The sequence below is a fragment of the Limanda limanda genome, chromosome 11 (genome assembly GCF_963576545.1).
Source record: "Limanda limanda chromosome 11, fLimLim1.1, whole genome shotgun sequence".
Lineage (NCBI taxonomy): Eukaryota > Metazoa > Chordata > Actinopteri > Pleuronectiformes > Pleuronectidae > Limanda > Limanda limanda.
The window spans coordinates 28,877,050-28,889,948 of record NC_083646.1 but is presented as its reverse complement, the minus strand read 5'-3'; the positions used below and the strand labels follow the sequence as shown (position 1 = coordinate 28,889,948).

At 40.6% G+C, this 12,899-nt stretch overlaps 1 protein-coding gene and 1 pseudogene across 1 annotated transcript; one reads left to right on the top strand and one right to left on the bottom strand.

The window, feature by feature from the left end:
* Positions 1 to 4,563: 4,563 nt before the first annotated feature.
* mc2r (melanocortin 2 receptor) lies at positions 4,564 to 7,690 on the bottom strand. Its single transcript, XM_061081259.1, has 2 exons — positions 7,338 to 7,690; positions 4,564 to 5,113 (listed from the first exon to the last, which is right to left on the bottom strand). Exons 1-2 carry the CDS (start codon positions 7,688 to 7,690, stop codon positions 4,564 to 4,566), a joined length of 903 nt encoding a protein of 300 aa, XP_060937242.1.
* A 3,628-nt stretch (positions 7,691 to 11,318) lies between these two features.
* On the top strand, positions 11,319 to 12,457 carry LOC133014616 (uncharacterized; annotated as a pseudogene).
* Positions 12,458 to 12,899: the final 442 nt, after the last annotated feature.

Genomic DNA, 12,899 nt, shown 5'->3' with positions numbered 1-12,899 from the left:
TGTGATGCCCACTGAAAGTGCTTCACAGTACAGCTTTTACATTCATCCATTCACATACATATTCACACCGTGCATCTATGAGTAGGACTTTTCTCTATGAGAAAGGGCAATTTGGGGTTCAGACATTCTGGTTAGAGGATGACTGATATAACCCCTGAGCCAGAGCCGCCCGCTTTGTGCACCCATCATATGCATTTATTTTGGAATGAATGAAAAAAAGACACACAGCTGTTAGCAGGATGCATCGCGATCAGGTAATGTATCTTTTTGTTGTATGATTGTTATAGTTATTTTGTCTGATTGAGAAAATTCAAATTTTTATGCCATTTGGATACGATGAAATACTAACTTAAACTTATGCTCATGTTAATCATAGTTATCCTGTTACCAAACTGGTAACATACAGTACCAGTCAAAAGTTTGGACACACCTTCTCACTAATGGGTTTTTTCTTTATTTTTCCTTCTTTCTACATTGCAAATTAATATTGAATACATCATAATTATGAAGGAACACACGGAATTATGTGGTAAACAAAAAAGTGATACAAAAACCAGAATATGTTTTATATTTATATATTTTAGATTCTTCAGCTTTGCACAGTCTTGGCCTTCTCTCAATCAGCATCATGCGGTAGTCACCTGGAATCGTTTTCAATTAACAGCTTTGCCTTGTCAAGAGTTAATTTGTGGAATTTCTTGCCTTCTTAATGTGTTTGAGACCATCAGTTGTGTTGTGCAGAGGCAGGGTTGGTGCACAGCTCTATACAGTGAATAGGCCTATTCGACTACAGTTCTATTCCATATTATGGCAAGAACCACTCAACTAAGTATAGAGAAACGACATTCCATCATAACTTTAATACAGGAAGGTCAGTAAATATGGGAAATTTAAAAAACTTTGAATGTATCCTCAAAATCAGTGCGTAAAACCATCAAACGCTATGATGAAACTGGCTCTCATGAGGATCGCCCCAGGACAGGAAGACCAAGAATTACTTCTGCTGCCGAGGATAAGTTCATTAGAGTTACCAGCCTCAGAAACCACAAATTAACAGCACCTCAGATTAGAGGCATCATAAATGCTTCATAGAGTTCAAGTAGCAGACACATCTCAACATCAGCTGTCCAGGGGAGACTGCGTGAATCAGGCCTTCATGTTGAATTGCTGCAAAGTAGCAAACACTACTGAGGAAGAAAAACAAGAAGAAGAGACTTGCTCGGGCCAAGAAACACAAGGAAAGGATATTAAAGCAGTGGAAATCTGTACTTTGGTCTGATGACTCAAAATTTGAGATTTTTGGTACCAACCGCCATGTCTTTGTAAGACGCACAAAAGGTGAGCGGATGGTCTCTTCATGTGTGGTTCCCACCGTGAAGCATGGAGGAGGAGGTGTGATGGTGTGGGGGTGCTTTGCTGCTGATACTGTTGGTGATTTATTCAAAATTCAAGGCATATTTAACCAGCATGGCTACCACAGCATTCTGCAGAGACATGCCATCCCATCTTGTTTGCGCTTAGTGGGACCAGCATTTGTATTTCAACAGGACAATGACCCCAAACACACCTCAAGGCTATGTAAGGGCTATTTGACCAAGAAGGAGAGTGATGGAGTGCTGCATCAGATGACTTGGCCTCCACAACCACCCGACCTAAACCTAAATGAGATGGTCTGGGATGAGTTGGACCACAGAGTGAAGGCAAAGCAGCCAACAAGTGCTCAGCACCTCTGGGAACACTTCGAACATCGAAGCACAAGGTGGCTACTTCGAAGAATCTAATATATAAAACATATTCTGGTTTGTTTAGCATCAGAGGTAATTCTTGGTCTTCCTGTCCTGGGGCGATCCTCATGAGAGACAGTTTCATCATAGCGTTTGATGGTTTTAGCAACTGAACTTGAGATAACATTCAAAGTTCTTTAAATTTCCCAGATTTACTGACATTCCTGTATTCAATTAATGATGGAATGTCGTTTCTCTTTACTTAGTTGAGTGTTTCTTGCCATAATATGGATTAGAACTGTAGTCGAATAGGCCTATTCACTGTATAGAGCTGTGCACCAACCCTTACTCTGCACAACACAACTGATGGTCTCAAACACATCAAGAAGGCAAGAAATTCCACAAATTAACTCTTGACATGGCAAACCTGTTAATTGAAAACAATTCCAGGTGACTACCGCATGAAGCTGATTGAAAGAAGGCCAAGAGTGTGCAAAGCTGAAGAATCAAACATTTATAAATAAAAAACATATTCTGGTTTGTTTAACACTTTTTTGTTTACCACATAATTCCATGTGTTCCTTCATAGTTTTGATGTCTTCAATATTAATTTGCAATGTAGAAAGTAAAAAAAAAGAGGGAAAACCATTGAATGAGAAGGTGTGTCCAAACTTTTGACTGGTACTGTATATCCGGTGCCAATTATTTCTTCAAAGCCATTTTTGTTAACAGAGCCAGAGAGTCCATTTTTATTTATTGTTTTGGTTATGTGTGGTTTATCCTATGTTTTAAAGTATGTATTTAGGATAGTTTAATATATTTTATTCTAATTGAAATGTCAAACTGAATATTCTTAAGAATTAAGTTAAGTGCTCTGTTTAAGGGTGTAGCCAGCTTGCATGATTGTGCTTCTGCATTATCAGTGGCACAAAATGGCTTAAAATGTATGACAATAATTAATCAAAACATTTTCTTGGACAATATAATGTCCAAAAAAATGTGTTATTGTGACAGGCCTACCTTAATATTTGTAATAATGCACCAAATAGAAGTTTCCTTGTACATATCCAGCCAAACTTGGTATTGCACAATGAAATATTTTGAACTGAATCGATATTGAATCGAATCGATTTGGGAAATCAGTGGCGACACCCAGTCTTAATTAAGTCAAATACCATATATGGAAACTGTCAAGAAAAGGTTTAATAGGTGGATTCCAAAAAAAACTTGGTCCACACTTGCAACCAATGTAAAAAGTTAGTCTGGAGCCCTGGTGTGACCTATTTGTTAATGAGAAAAAATAATTTAGTATGGCCCTCCAAGGAGGTTATGAAAAATAAATATATATATGCTCTGCTTTTCATTCTAGCTTTATTCTTGTGTTTTAACTTTTGTTTAAAATTCAGTGATTGGTTATGATTTTTCAAGAATCTTTATATACTGGGGTCAACTGTTTGGACCCCACTGTATATATACAGACAGGTGACATATTAACCTGAAAAAAGAGTGGAGAAGCCGGATGACAATGCCCCCATTTATAAGGCACACATGTTGACCGAACTCCTCAGACGCTTTATATTGGCTTGTCCTTTAATTTGTATTTTTTTCCCACTATCATAAGAAAACCTTGGACATTGTTGGATAGAAGTACTCATAAACTGTGTTTTAACAATGATTACACATGAAGGCTACCCAGTGAAGCTTTGGAGCATTGGTATAGCTCGGATCGCAAAGGCATGAGTCAACAACAATTTAGTTTCAAACATTTTTTTATCATGTCTTTAATGTGTGAACTCTACAGATTTTAAAAGTAGCTATATATGGGAATTAGAGCACCAGTACAAAGCTCAGAGGGACAACAGCCTGGTTGGTCAACGTAGAGTTGATGCAACCTGAGAAACAAGTCACACATTATTTGTCCATAGCCTCAGATGTACAGTATGTCACCTAATTTGTTATTTGTTTGTAGGGAAATAAAGTAGGTTATGGCTGAACATTTTGATAGCTTCAACTGTTGATGGCTGTTTTTTTTAACTTTTATTTTCTGCTGCTGCTGTAACCTACCCCCATCCCTCTGCACCACAAATGCAACATTTTTTTTACAATAACATTCCTGACATCTGCCAAAGCTCAGAAGCCCAGCAGAATGTGAATGTAGTCACTTGCTCTGTCTTCTTTGCTATCAATTAAATCTGTTGTATTCTGTATCTAACCCTAACCCCTTGTGCTGCCTTCCCGCCCACACTATGTTAAACTAATGTAAGTAAAGATGTCAAGTTTACACTTGGAATTTAACAAAGTGAATGTATAAATAGATGTAGTGCTATGTGTGTGTGGGTCTGGTTCCTGACTCAACTGAGAAGCTAGACTGAACTTTATCATTAAACTCTTTTTTGGTATACATTGTATCACTGCTGTGTGGTCACTATTTACACTATGTTCCATTTTTGCAGTGTTTTTATATATATATATATATATTTATATATATATATATTTATATATATATATATATAAGTTATTGCAAAGAAAAGCAAGTCATTTGTATTATTTGTATTTTCAGACTGGTCAAAAGCATTTTAATGCATACACAAAAACAGGACAATGAGATGACTTTTGGAACAAACTGACATTGTTTAGTTGTAAATGTTGCTTGAATATGTACATTTAGTATATTTGTATACTTTACATTCACTGTGTTAGATATATTTTACACATATACACTAATTGTAAGTTGCTTTGGATAATAAACGACATGTTATGTTATATAAATACATACAAAACAGTTAACATAAAGTGATCTGCATGTACAGACAACATAGAGAACAGAGACAAATGTTCTCTATGAGCATGGCTTCCAATTTGAACAAAGCAGCATCTTCCTGAAGGTTTGTCTGAGCTCTGCACTGCGGAAGGCATAGATGCCTGGGTCAATCAGGGCGTGACTCATCACCAGCACCATGTGCAGCTGGAATAGTGATCGGTAGCACTCGCAGTATGGGTTCGTCGGGCACACCATGATGATGATAAGGTGGACAAAAAACGGCGCCCAACACACTATGAATGTCCCAAACAGGATTGTGAGAGTCAGTGCCCCTCTCATGCTGCAGCACCTCCAACGACGCTTCCCCACGCCACTGGTGGGCAGAGCTGCAATCTTCAGGGCATGGATGCGAGCCAGCATGAACATGTAGACATAGAGGAAGCAGATAATCACCAAGGAGACGACGAAGAAGACGACAAAGCAGATCATGGTGAACTTGGCGGCAAAGAACCTCACCATGAGTACGGCTGAAACCCCACACATTGTCCAGATGACACCCAAGACTGCCCTGGTGCGTTGCATTGTCATAATGTTGTGATATTGCAGTGCATGGAAGATGGTGATGTAACTGAAAATGAAAACAAAGATTTAAGTCTTCCTAAATCATGATTGTTACATTGAGTGTCATGTGGAAGCTTTAAACCTTCAGTAACTGACTTTTGTGGCCATGTGTTGTAGTGGAAGAAAAATGAAAACACAAAACAGACTTTTTTTTTTTCTTTTAAGCTGATATATAGAACTGTTTTCTGCTAAAAAATGCCTTTTACATAGACCTGATGTTATGAATTAATGTTTATGTAAAAAAAAAAATAATAGAAGCAAAGGTTAACTATTTTCAGGGACCAAAATAGACAGTAGGACCACATTCATTCTGGTTTCCTTAACAGTCAATTAATCCATATTCTCTTTGATTTACACAGTTTAAAGCATCATGATTGAAAATAGGGCTGCGAAGCATCACTGAGCGAGCCCGTTTTGAGCACCCCGGGAATAATAAACGCTCCACTTCCTGTGTCCATCTCGCAACGCCTACCCACGCCCACTAATCATGCATTATGGTCCAGTACAGACCCCACGGTGAAAATGTTATGTAAATCTAATTAAAGTTGTAAAACCAGGCTTACTTGTGCTAGTGTGTGGCGCTATCACTATCCCTACATACAGACTAATATATCTGTTCAGGCCCAGACTCTGATCATGTGACAGAATTTTGGGGCCGATTGGACAATACACCGTGGATTTAAAGAAAATTCCTGTTTTACAGTGAATCAGTAGGTGGTGCTATGACCCTGAGTTAAAATTGACATATAGAGCTGTTCATGCCTGGACTCTGATCATGTGACAGAATTTTGGGCTGATTGGAAAATGCACAGTGGAGTTTCAAACAAACCTTGTTTTTCACAGTGAATCAGTAGATGGCGCTTTGACCCAGAATAAAAATTGACACATGGAGCTGTTCATGCCCGGAATCCGATTATGTGACAGATTTTGTACGTGTTTGGAAAATGCATAGTGGAGTGGCAAAGGATCAACCTTCCCTAAACATAAATTTTTGAGGAAATGTCACAATTCTGACCATGGACGTATGACTTGTATAAGCTCATTTGAGCTGTATATTGTAAAGCAGCCAAGAGCAGTGCATCAAAGTATAAAAGTATGTCACTTCCTGTCGCCAGCAGTAATCATGAATCAATATTGACATATTGTTCTGATCAGGGCGGGACTGTAATCGTGTAAAAGATTTTTGTGTCTGATTGGATTATGCAAAGAGGAGTTATCACAAATCCCTTTTTTTTGGTGAATCACCAAACTTTGACGCCACGGTCACATCGTGAAATGTGACATACACTAAAACTTTGAATCATTTTTAATCTCAATGCTGTTGAGGTGACAATCATTGAAGTTAAAGTTGATCTGATGAAAGCTCTAGGAGTTGTTTGTTCAAATACAACATGTGGAAATGGTCTAAAATGGCCAGTCAATTCAAAATGTCCGACTTGCTGAAATTTGGAATACATCAAAGTCTAAGACGTGCCAAAAACAAGACATTTCCTGTTGACACCAGTGCACCCTGTGATTTTAAGTCATGATTCCTGTGTAGATGTCATCAGGCCGTGACTCTTGTCATACATATCCAGTTTGGATTAGATTGGACCATGTATGTCTGTGATACAACAACCTTGTGTTTTGATGGCAAGTAATCAATATTTGGCGCCACGCCACTGTCACACTGTGTGACGAAAACTCAAAAATCAAGGTAGTGTTAATCCCCATTTTTTTTAGATAACACTCACCGTATTTGAATTTGATCTGATGAAAGCTCTAGGAGGATTTGGTTAAAAAACATGTATAAATGGCCATAATGGCCACTAAATCCAAAAGGTCCGACTTCCTGTATTTCATAATGCTCCTTGAGACTTTTTTGTTCACCCCGTCATGATACATGTGGAAATCATTGAAAGCAAACTCAGGGGCCGAGTTCTAGGTGGTACTGTTCAGCCATTTAACCATGCTTATTTCAAATTACTCCAGAATATGTCAATTTTCACCACTTTTAAATTTTCTGTAAAATTTGGTGAGTTTTTGAGCATGTCTAGGCCTTGAAAAACAAAAGTAATTTGCCTGAAAAATTATATAAATGTCATCAGGTTCTATAGGGCTTTTGCATTGTCAGTGCTTGGGCCCTAATTATTACTGTTCTTGTTGATTATATTCATACCACTACTGGTCTTAAAGTATCAAACATTCTTCTATAACACTTTGGTGTGCATATCCCAGCCCTACCCACATACCGGTCCACAGCAATGGCCAGGAAACTTGAGATGGAGCCAACGAATGACATACACAGCAGGGAGTCCATCACATCGTCCAACTTTGTCTCAGAGGAGCCTCTTTTCTCCAGCTGCCCCACGTCGGCCAACACAATCATCAAGGTCTCCCAGGTTTTGGTAAGGCTGGCGATGGTGTTGAACGCTGCCAGGCTGCAGATGAAGCAGTACATGGGCGAGTGAAGATCCCTATTTCGTATGACGGCTAACACAACCAGAAAGTTCTCACCCAGGCTCACTAATCCCATGGTAAGGAAGAGAAGGACTGGGACTTTCACTTCAGGGCAGTCTGTCTGGAATACTGGGGTCGTGTTCATAGTTCTTTTAGAGGGAAACGTTCCAGAGCTGTCAGGATATTGAGGAGAGTTAATTAGATCAAGAATTAGCTCAGAAATACAATTTGAATTTCCCAATATACAATCTTCTTTTAATCTTCAAATCAATGTGTGTAAGTGAAAACCTTAAGGAAACTGTATTAGTTACAACATTTATTACAATGAAGACGAAAATAAAACCAAATAAAAATTAAAAATTAAATTAAAAAAATTATTGAGATCAAATCTTTTCCATTTTTCAACCATGAACCAAAAATAGATACAAGGACTCATAAACATTTAGTAGCTCCCCAAAATACCTCTTGCTGATATAGTGTGAGGGGCTCTTCTGCTGTTACCTTTTAAGGCTGATTTTATCTACTCCGTTTTTTCGGACACGGACAGATAGGACCGGCCTATCCGCCGTGGAATGCCCTCTGACAGCTTTTCGTGCACCTCTGATTTTTCTAACTGTCCGTGTTTATTTCGGAGACCCCACGCACAGCCCTTGGCTGTGATTGGTCCGCTAACGACATCATTTCCGTACAACGTCATTTCCGTACAACGTAATTTCCGGACCTCAAACTTCCTGCTTCTTTCCCTCATAACAAACCCAAACACAACTATGATTATACGATTAATGTGACGTGTGTGTTAAGCCAGCAGAGTTGTCCGGCTGACGGTGGCTCGTTAGAGCACTGACGGCATGTGTGCACGGTCACATACCGTTATAACGAGCTTTCAAAACGGCTCTAGCGGGCTAGGCTAGCGGGCTAGCCACCATGCTAACTGCGGTGGTAACACTGCAAAAACCCGCTGTCATGACTTTAATTCCACTGCTATCATGACACTGTTTCTACAATACCGTCAGGTTAGAAGCAAACACTGGGCAGTAGTTAGTGTCAGGAGTCCCTGCTGACTGTGTGTGGAAGCTGGGGGGGAAGCTAGCTAGCTCCGTGTAGCCTCAAGCAGATTCAAGCTGTGGAATCAGCAACACAGTTGGGAAACAAGACCGGGGAACCGCTGCGCTAAGAAACGATAACATCAGCATTTTGACCCGCTGGGTGTCACTTTATTTAGTTCTGTTAGTTGCCATGGTTCAGTGTGTGGGAGGCAAGCCGACAGAGGTAAATAAACACAAGTGGACTTCTTCTTCCCAGAAATGGGGTAGGCTTCTCTGAGCTCATCTTCCGTTGCGCCACCTATGGGTTTGGCGGTGAATTGTTTTCAGACGGACTGTCGTCGTAGAAGCAAAAATCAAAAAGACTCTCTGGTCTCCGTGCGTCCCTCTCCGCGAAACGGATACGTAGAAGCATAATGGAGCCTTTAGTAATGTACTGTACTACGGTCTTCATCAACAACAAGAACAAACTTTATCAACAGATAAGAAGGTAAAGAAGGTAAGCTAATGCAACATTATCAGTTAATGTGATTGTGGAAGTAGCTTGAATGTTGATTTTAGATGGCTATTTTGCATATTGCTACCAGAAGAAATAACCAAGCTTTCAGGATTGATATTGACAGTAAACCAGCTAAATCTTCCTCTGAACTTTCACTTAAGAGATGTCATTATCTTGTCAAATATCCCAGCCTTATTAAGTGAATAAGTGAGTGAATACACAGGTAACTGCAATAAAGCAAGGTGAGCAGTATTGAGGAATTTTTTACCATTCTCACATTAAATGACTGTATATACCACTATAATATTATATATTTCACCCACACACACACTGGTAGGGGTGGTGGCACAGGTTTACTCATCTCCCGCAAATGGAGTTTTTCTCTCTACCCACTTCGACTTTTTACCCCAACGTCTCTTTTGAATTTCATGCTGTGACAGTTACTCATCCGGTACATTTAACTATTGTTGTTCTCTAGAGAAATCATCTGACCTTTTACTTTTACTGTCTTCTTTTGCTCTCTCACTCAGTCCTTCCCCTCCTACTCATAAAGCAGGTAACCACCTTGACTATATTTTCACCAGAAACTGTTCAACATCTGACCACACTGTAACATCACTTCATGTGGAGAGGCGAACTTGGACTATGGGCAGAAAAGGTCTCTGGTTAGTCTCTGGTTCGACTCCACGGAGAAAAAACAAAAAGACAAACCTGGATTGATCCGTCCAAAAATCCAAGAGGATTCTCCCTACCCTGTCTAGTGCCCCTGAGCAAGGCACCTTACTCCCCCAACATCTGCTCCCCGGCCGCCGCACATGGCTGCTCACTGCTCTGTGTGTCCTACACCAGATGGGTTAAAAGTAGAGGTTACATTCTCCTACAATTGCATGAGTGTGCTTGTGCATGTCTGTGCTTCCGTTTGGGACAAATAAATAAATGTATGTCTCTGACCAATTCTTTATCTCAAGCTACCACATCAACAGACTCTGTACCTGTCCGTCGCAACATTCTCACTGATGCATCCTAACTCTGCCACAAACATTCTCCTTTCTAATCTGTCCTCCTCTCTTGACTCTCTCTGTCCTCTTACGTCACGACAGGTCCGCAAGTCCTCCCCAGTTCCGTGGTTGTCTGACTTGGTGCGTGCCGACAGAGCCACTATGCGAGCATCAGTAAGGAAATGGCGGAAATCTAAACACTTGGACGACCTGATCGCTTATCAGTCTATTCTCTCCTCTTTTCTGCCTCTTTCTCCAAAGCCAAAAGCACGTTTTACCAAACTGCAATTCAATCCTCATTTTCTAACCCCAAAAATCTCTTCTCCATCTTTTCCAACCTCCTTGACCCCCCAGTCCCCCTCCTCCCTTCTACCAAGCCACTTTGTCAACTACATTACAAAAAAGATAGAGGACATACACTCCTCATTTTCTAATTCTCCTTTTATAACTACACTTCCATCAACTTCATCACCTTCGCTTTCCTCTTTCCCTTACCCTTGGTAACCTCTGCCAGCCTGACAACCTGCCCCCTTCCCCTCTCATATTCTCCAGTCTATCGCTCCTGACCTTCTTCCTTTTCTCACCCATCTTATCAACTCTTCCCTGTCAACTGTCTGTTTCCCTAATTCTCTGAAGGAGTCAAGAGTAAGTCCTCCCCTGAAGAAACCCACCCTCGACCCTTTTGAAGTAAATAACTCTATAGTTATTTACCTGTCTCTCTTCTTCCCTTTGTTTCCAAAACTCTGAAGCACACTATCTTTAATCAACTCTCCTCCGATCTTAACCACAATAACCTTCTTGAGCCTCACTAGTCTGGGTTCTAGGCAGGTCACTCAACTGAGACTGCCCTCCTTGCTGTCTCTGAGCAACTTCACACTGCTAGAGCAGCCGCTCTCTCCTCTGTCCTTATCCTTCTAGACCTCTCTGCTGCATTTGACACTGTGAACCACCAGATCCTTATTTCCTCCATTCAGGACCTGTGTGTCTCAGGCTCTGCTCTCTCCCTGCTCTCTCTCAGACTGCTAGGAACCTGGGTGTGACACTTGTTGTGATTATATCAAAATGTCATTTGCTTGTGCGCTCATATATGCTGCATTAACGCACACACATACAGGATGTGCAGTGAACTAATGTAACCTTTAGTATTGCCTAATAGGGCAGAAGCCTGCTAGACAATGGTCAAACTGCTATCATTGCATTAATGGAATGATAATGTTAATGGAAAAATATAACATGTATTCTGCAACTGGGTTCTGCATGTCTGAGAGGAAGGCGCACCTGCAGGCTCACCCACAGTTGACCTACAGGTGCTACTTTGTTGTTTTCACACCTCTGGCAGGAGTTCAACCGCTTCTTTTCCCTAGAGGAAAGCACCTGTTGAACTTGCGCTCCGGAGTTTACATGAAGGTAGTGCTGCCACATCTCAAAGGTTAACATTTAAATCGGAAGATAACAAGTCCATTTATGGATATACAAAAATCCCCAAAAGATTGGGCTTCAAGTGCACTTCTCCCATTGACGGACTCAAACCTTCCCTCCTTTCAGGCTTCATCCAGTTTCTTCAAACTATTGACATTTCACTTATACTACTTAATATTGACATTAAAGTCAACAAAATGCAATTATTCCTTGATTTTACTGTGAACACTTTAGGTACCAAACACTGATCATTTCAGTCGAAGAAATCCTCCAAGAGAGAAATTCTACCCATGTTATGAAGTCGACATGTGTTGTAATTTGTGACTCTGGGCTTCTCCTTGACATGATCCAAGAAGATTGGTGACGTGTCCGGCAGTAACCCAGAGACTCTGTAAGTACACAGCGACGACACACTCGATAACCAACTCTCCCTTACTGCCAAAATTACTGTAACAACACGCTCCTGTAGATTCATGCTGTACAACATCCAGAGAATACGCCCCCTTCTCACTCAGAAGGCGGTGCAGGTTCTGGTCCAGGTTCTGGTCATCTCTCGCCTAGACTACTGTAACTCCCTCTGGGCAGGTCTACCTGCTACTGCCATCTGACCCTTGTAGCTCATCCAAAATGGAGCAGTCCGACTGGTTTTTAACTAACCTAAATTCACTCACACTACTCCGCTCTTCCGCTCCCTTCACTGGCTACCAGTGGCTGCCCGCATCCGGAATGGATCAGGTCCAGTCTATATCCAGGACATGGTCAAACGTTACACCCCAGCACGTTCACTCCGCTCTGCTTCGACCAATCGGCTTGTTGCTCCCTCACTGCGAGCTAAACACTCATCAAAATCACGACTGTTTGCTGTCCTGGCTCCTAAATGGTGGAATGAGCTCCCAATCGACGACCGGACATCAGAAAGTTTACACATCTTCCGCCGCAAACTAAAAACATACCTCTTCCGACAATACCTTGAATAAAAAAAAATAAAAAAATACTAACAATTATTGAAACTAACAATTGAGTAGCACTTAAATGGCACTTACTTATAGCACTTTGTAGTTTTGCTTTATTTTGAAGAAATTGTGCTTTCTTGATTCTTGTTGTCCTGGGTCTGTACCCTCAGGGTTGAATGCACTTGTTGTAAGTCGCTTCGGATAAAAGCGTCAGCTTAATGAAATGTAATGTAATATTATGTATATAATGTTGTATTATGTGATATCTGTACAGGAGAATAGTGCTAAATTCCAAAGATTCTCCATTCTCTCTTTGAGCAGTAACAAAGGTCAGGTTATGGATAAAGGACCAACCAATGCATTTTAATGGCTAGGTGTAATACAAAGAGTGACAGCAATTCTAGCCATTCATGGATGTGCTGTTAGAATGGGTGAATGGACA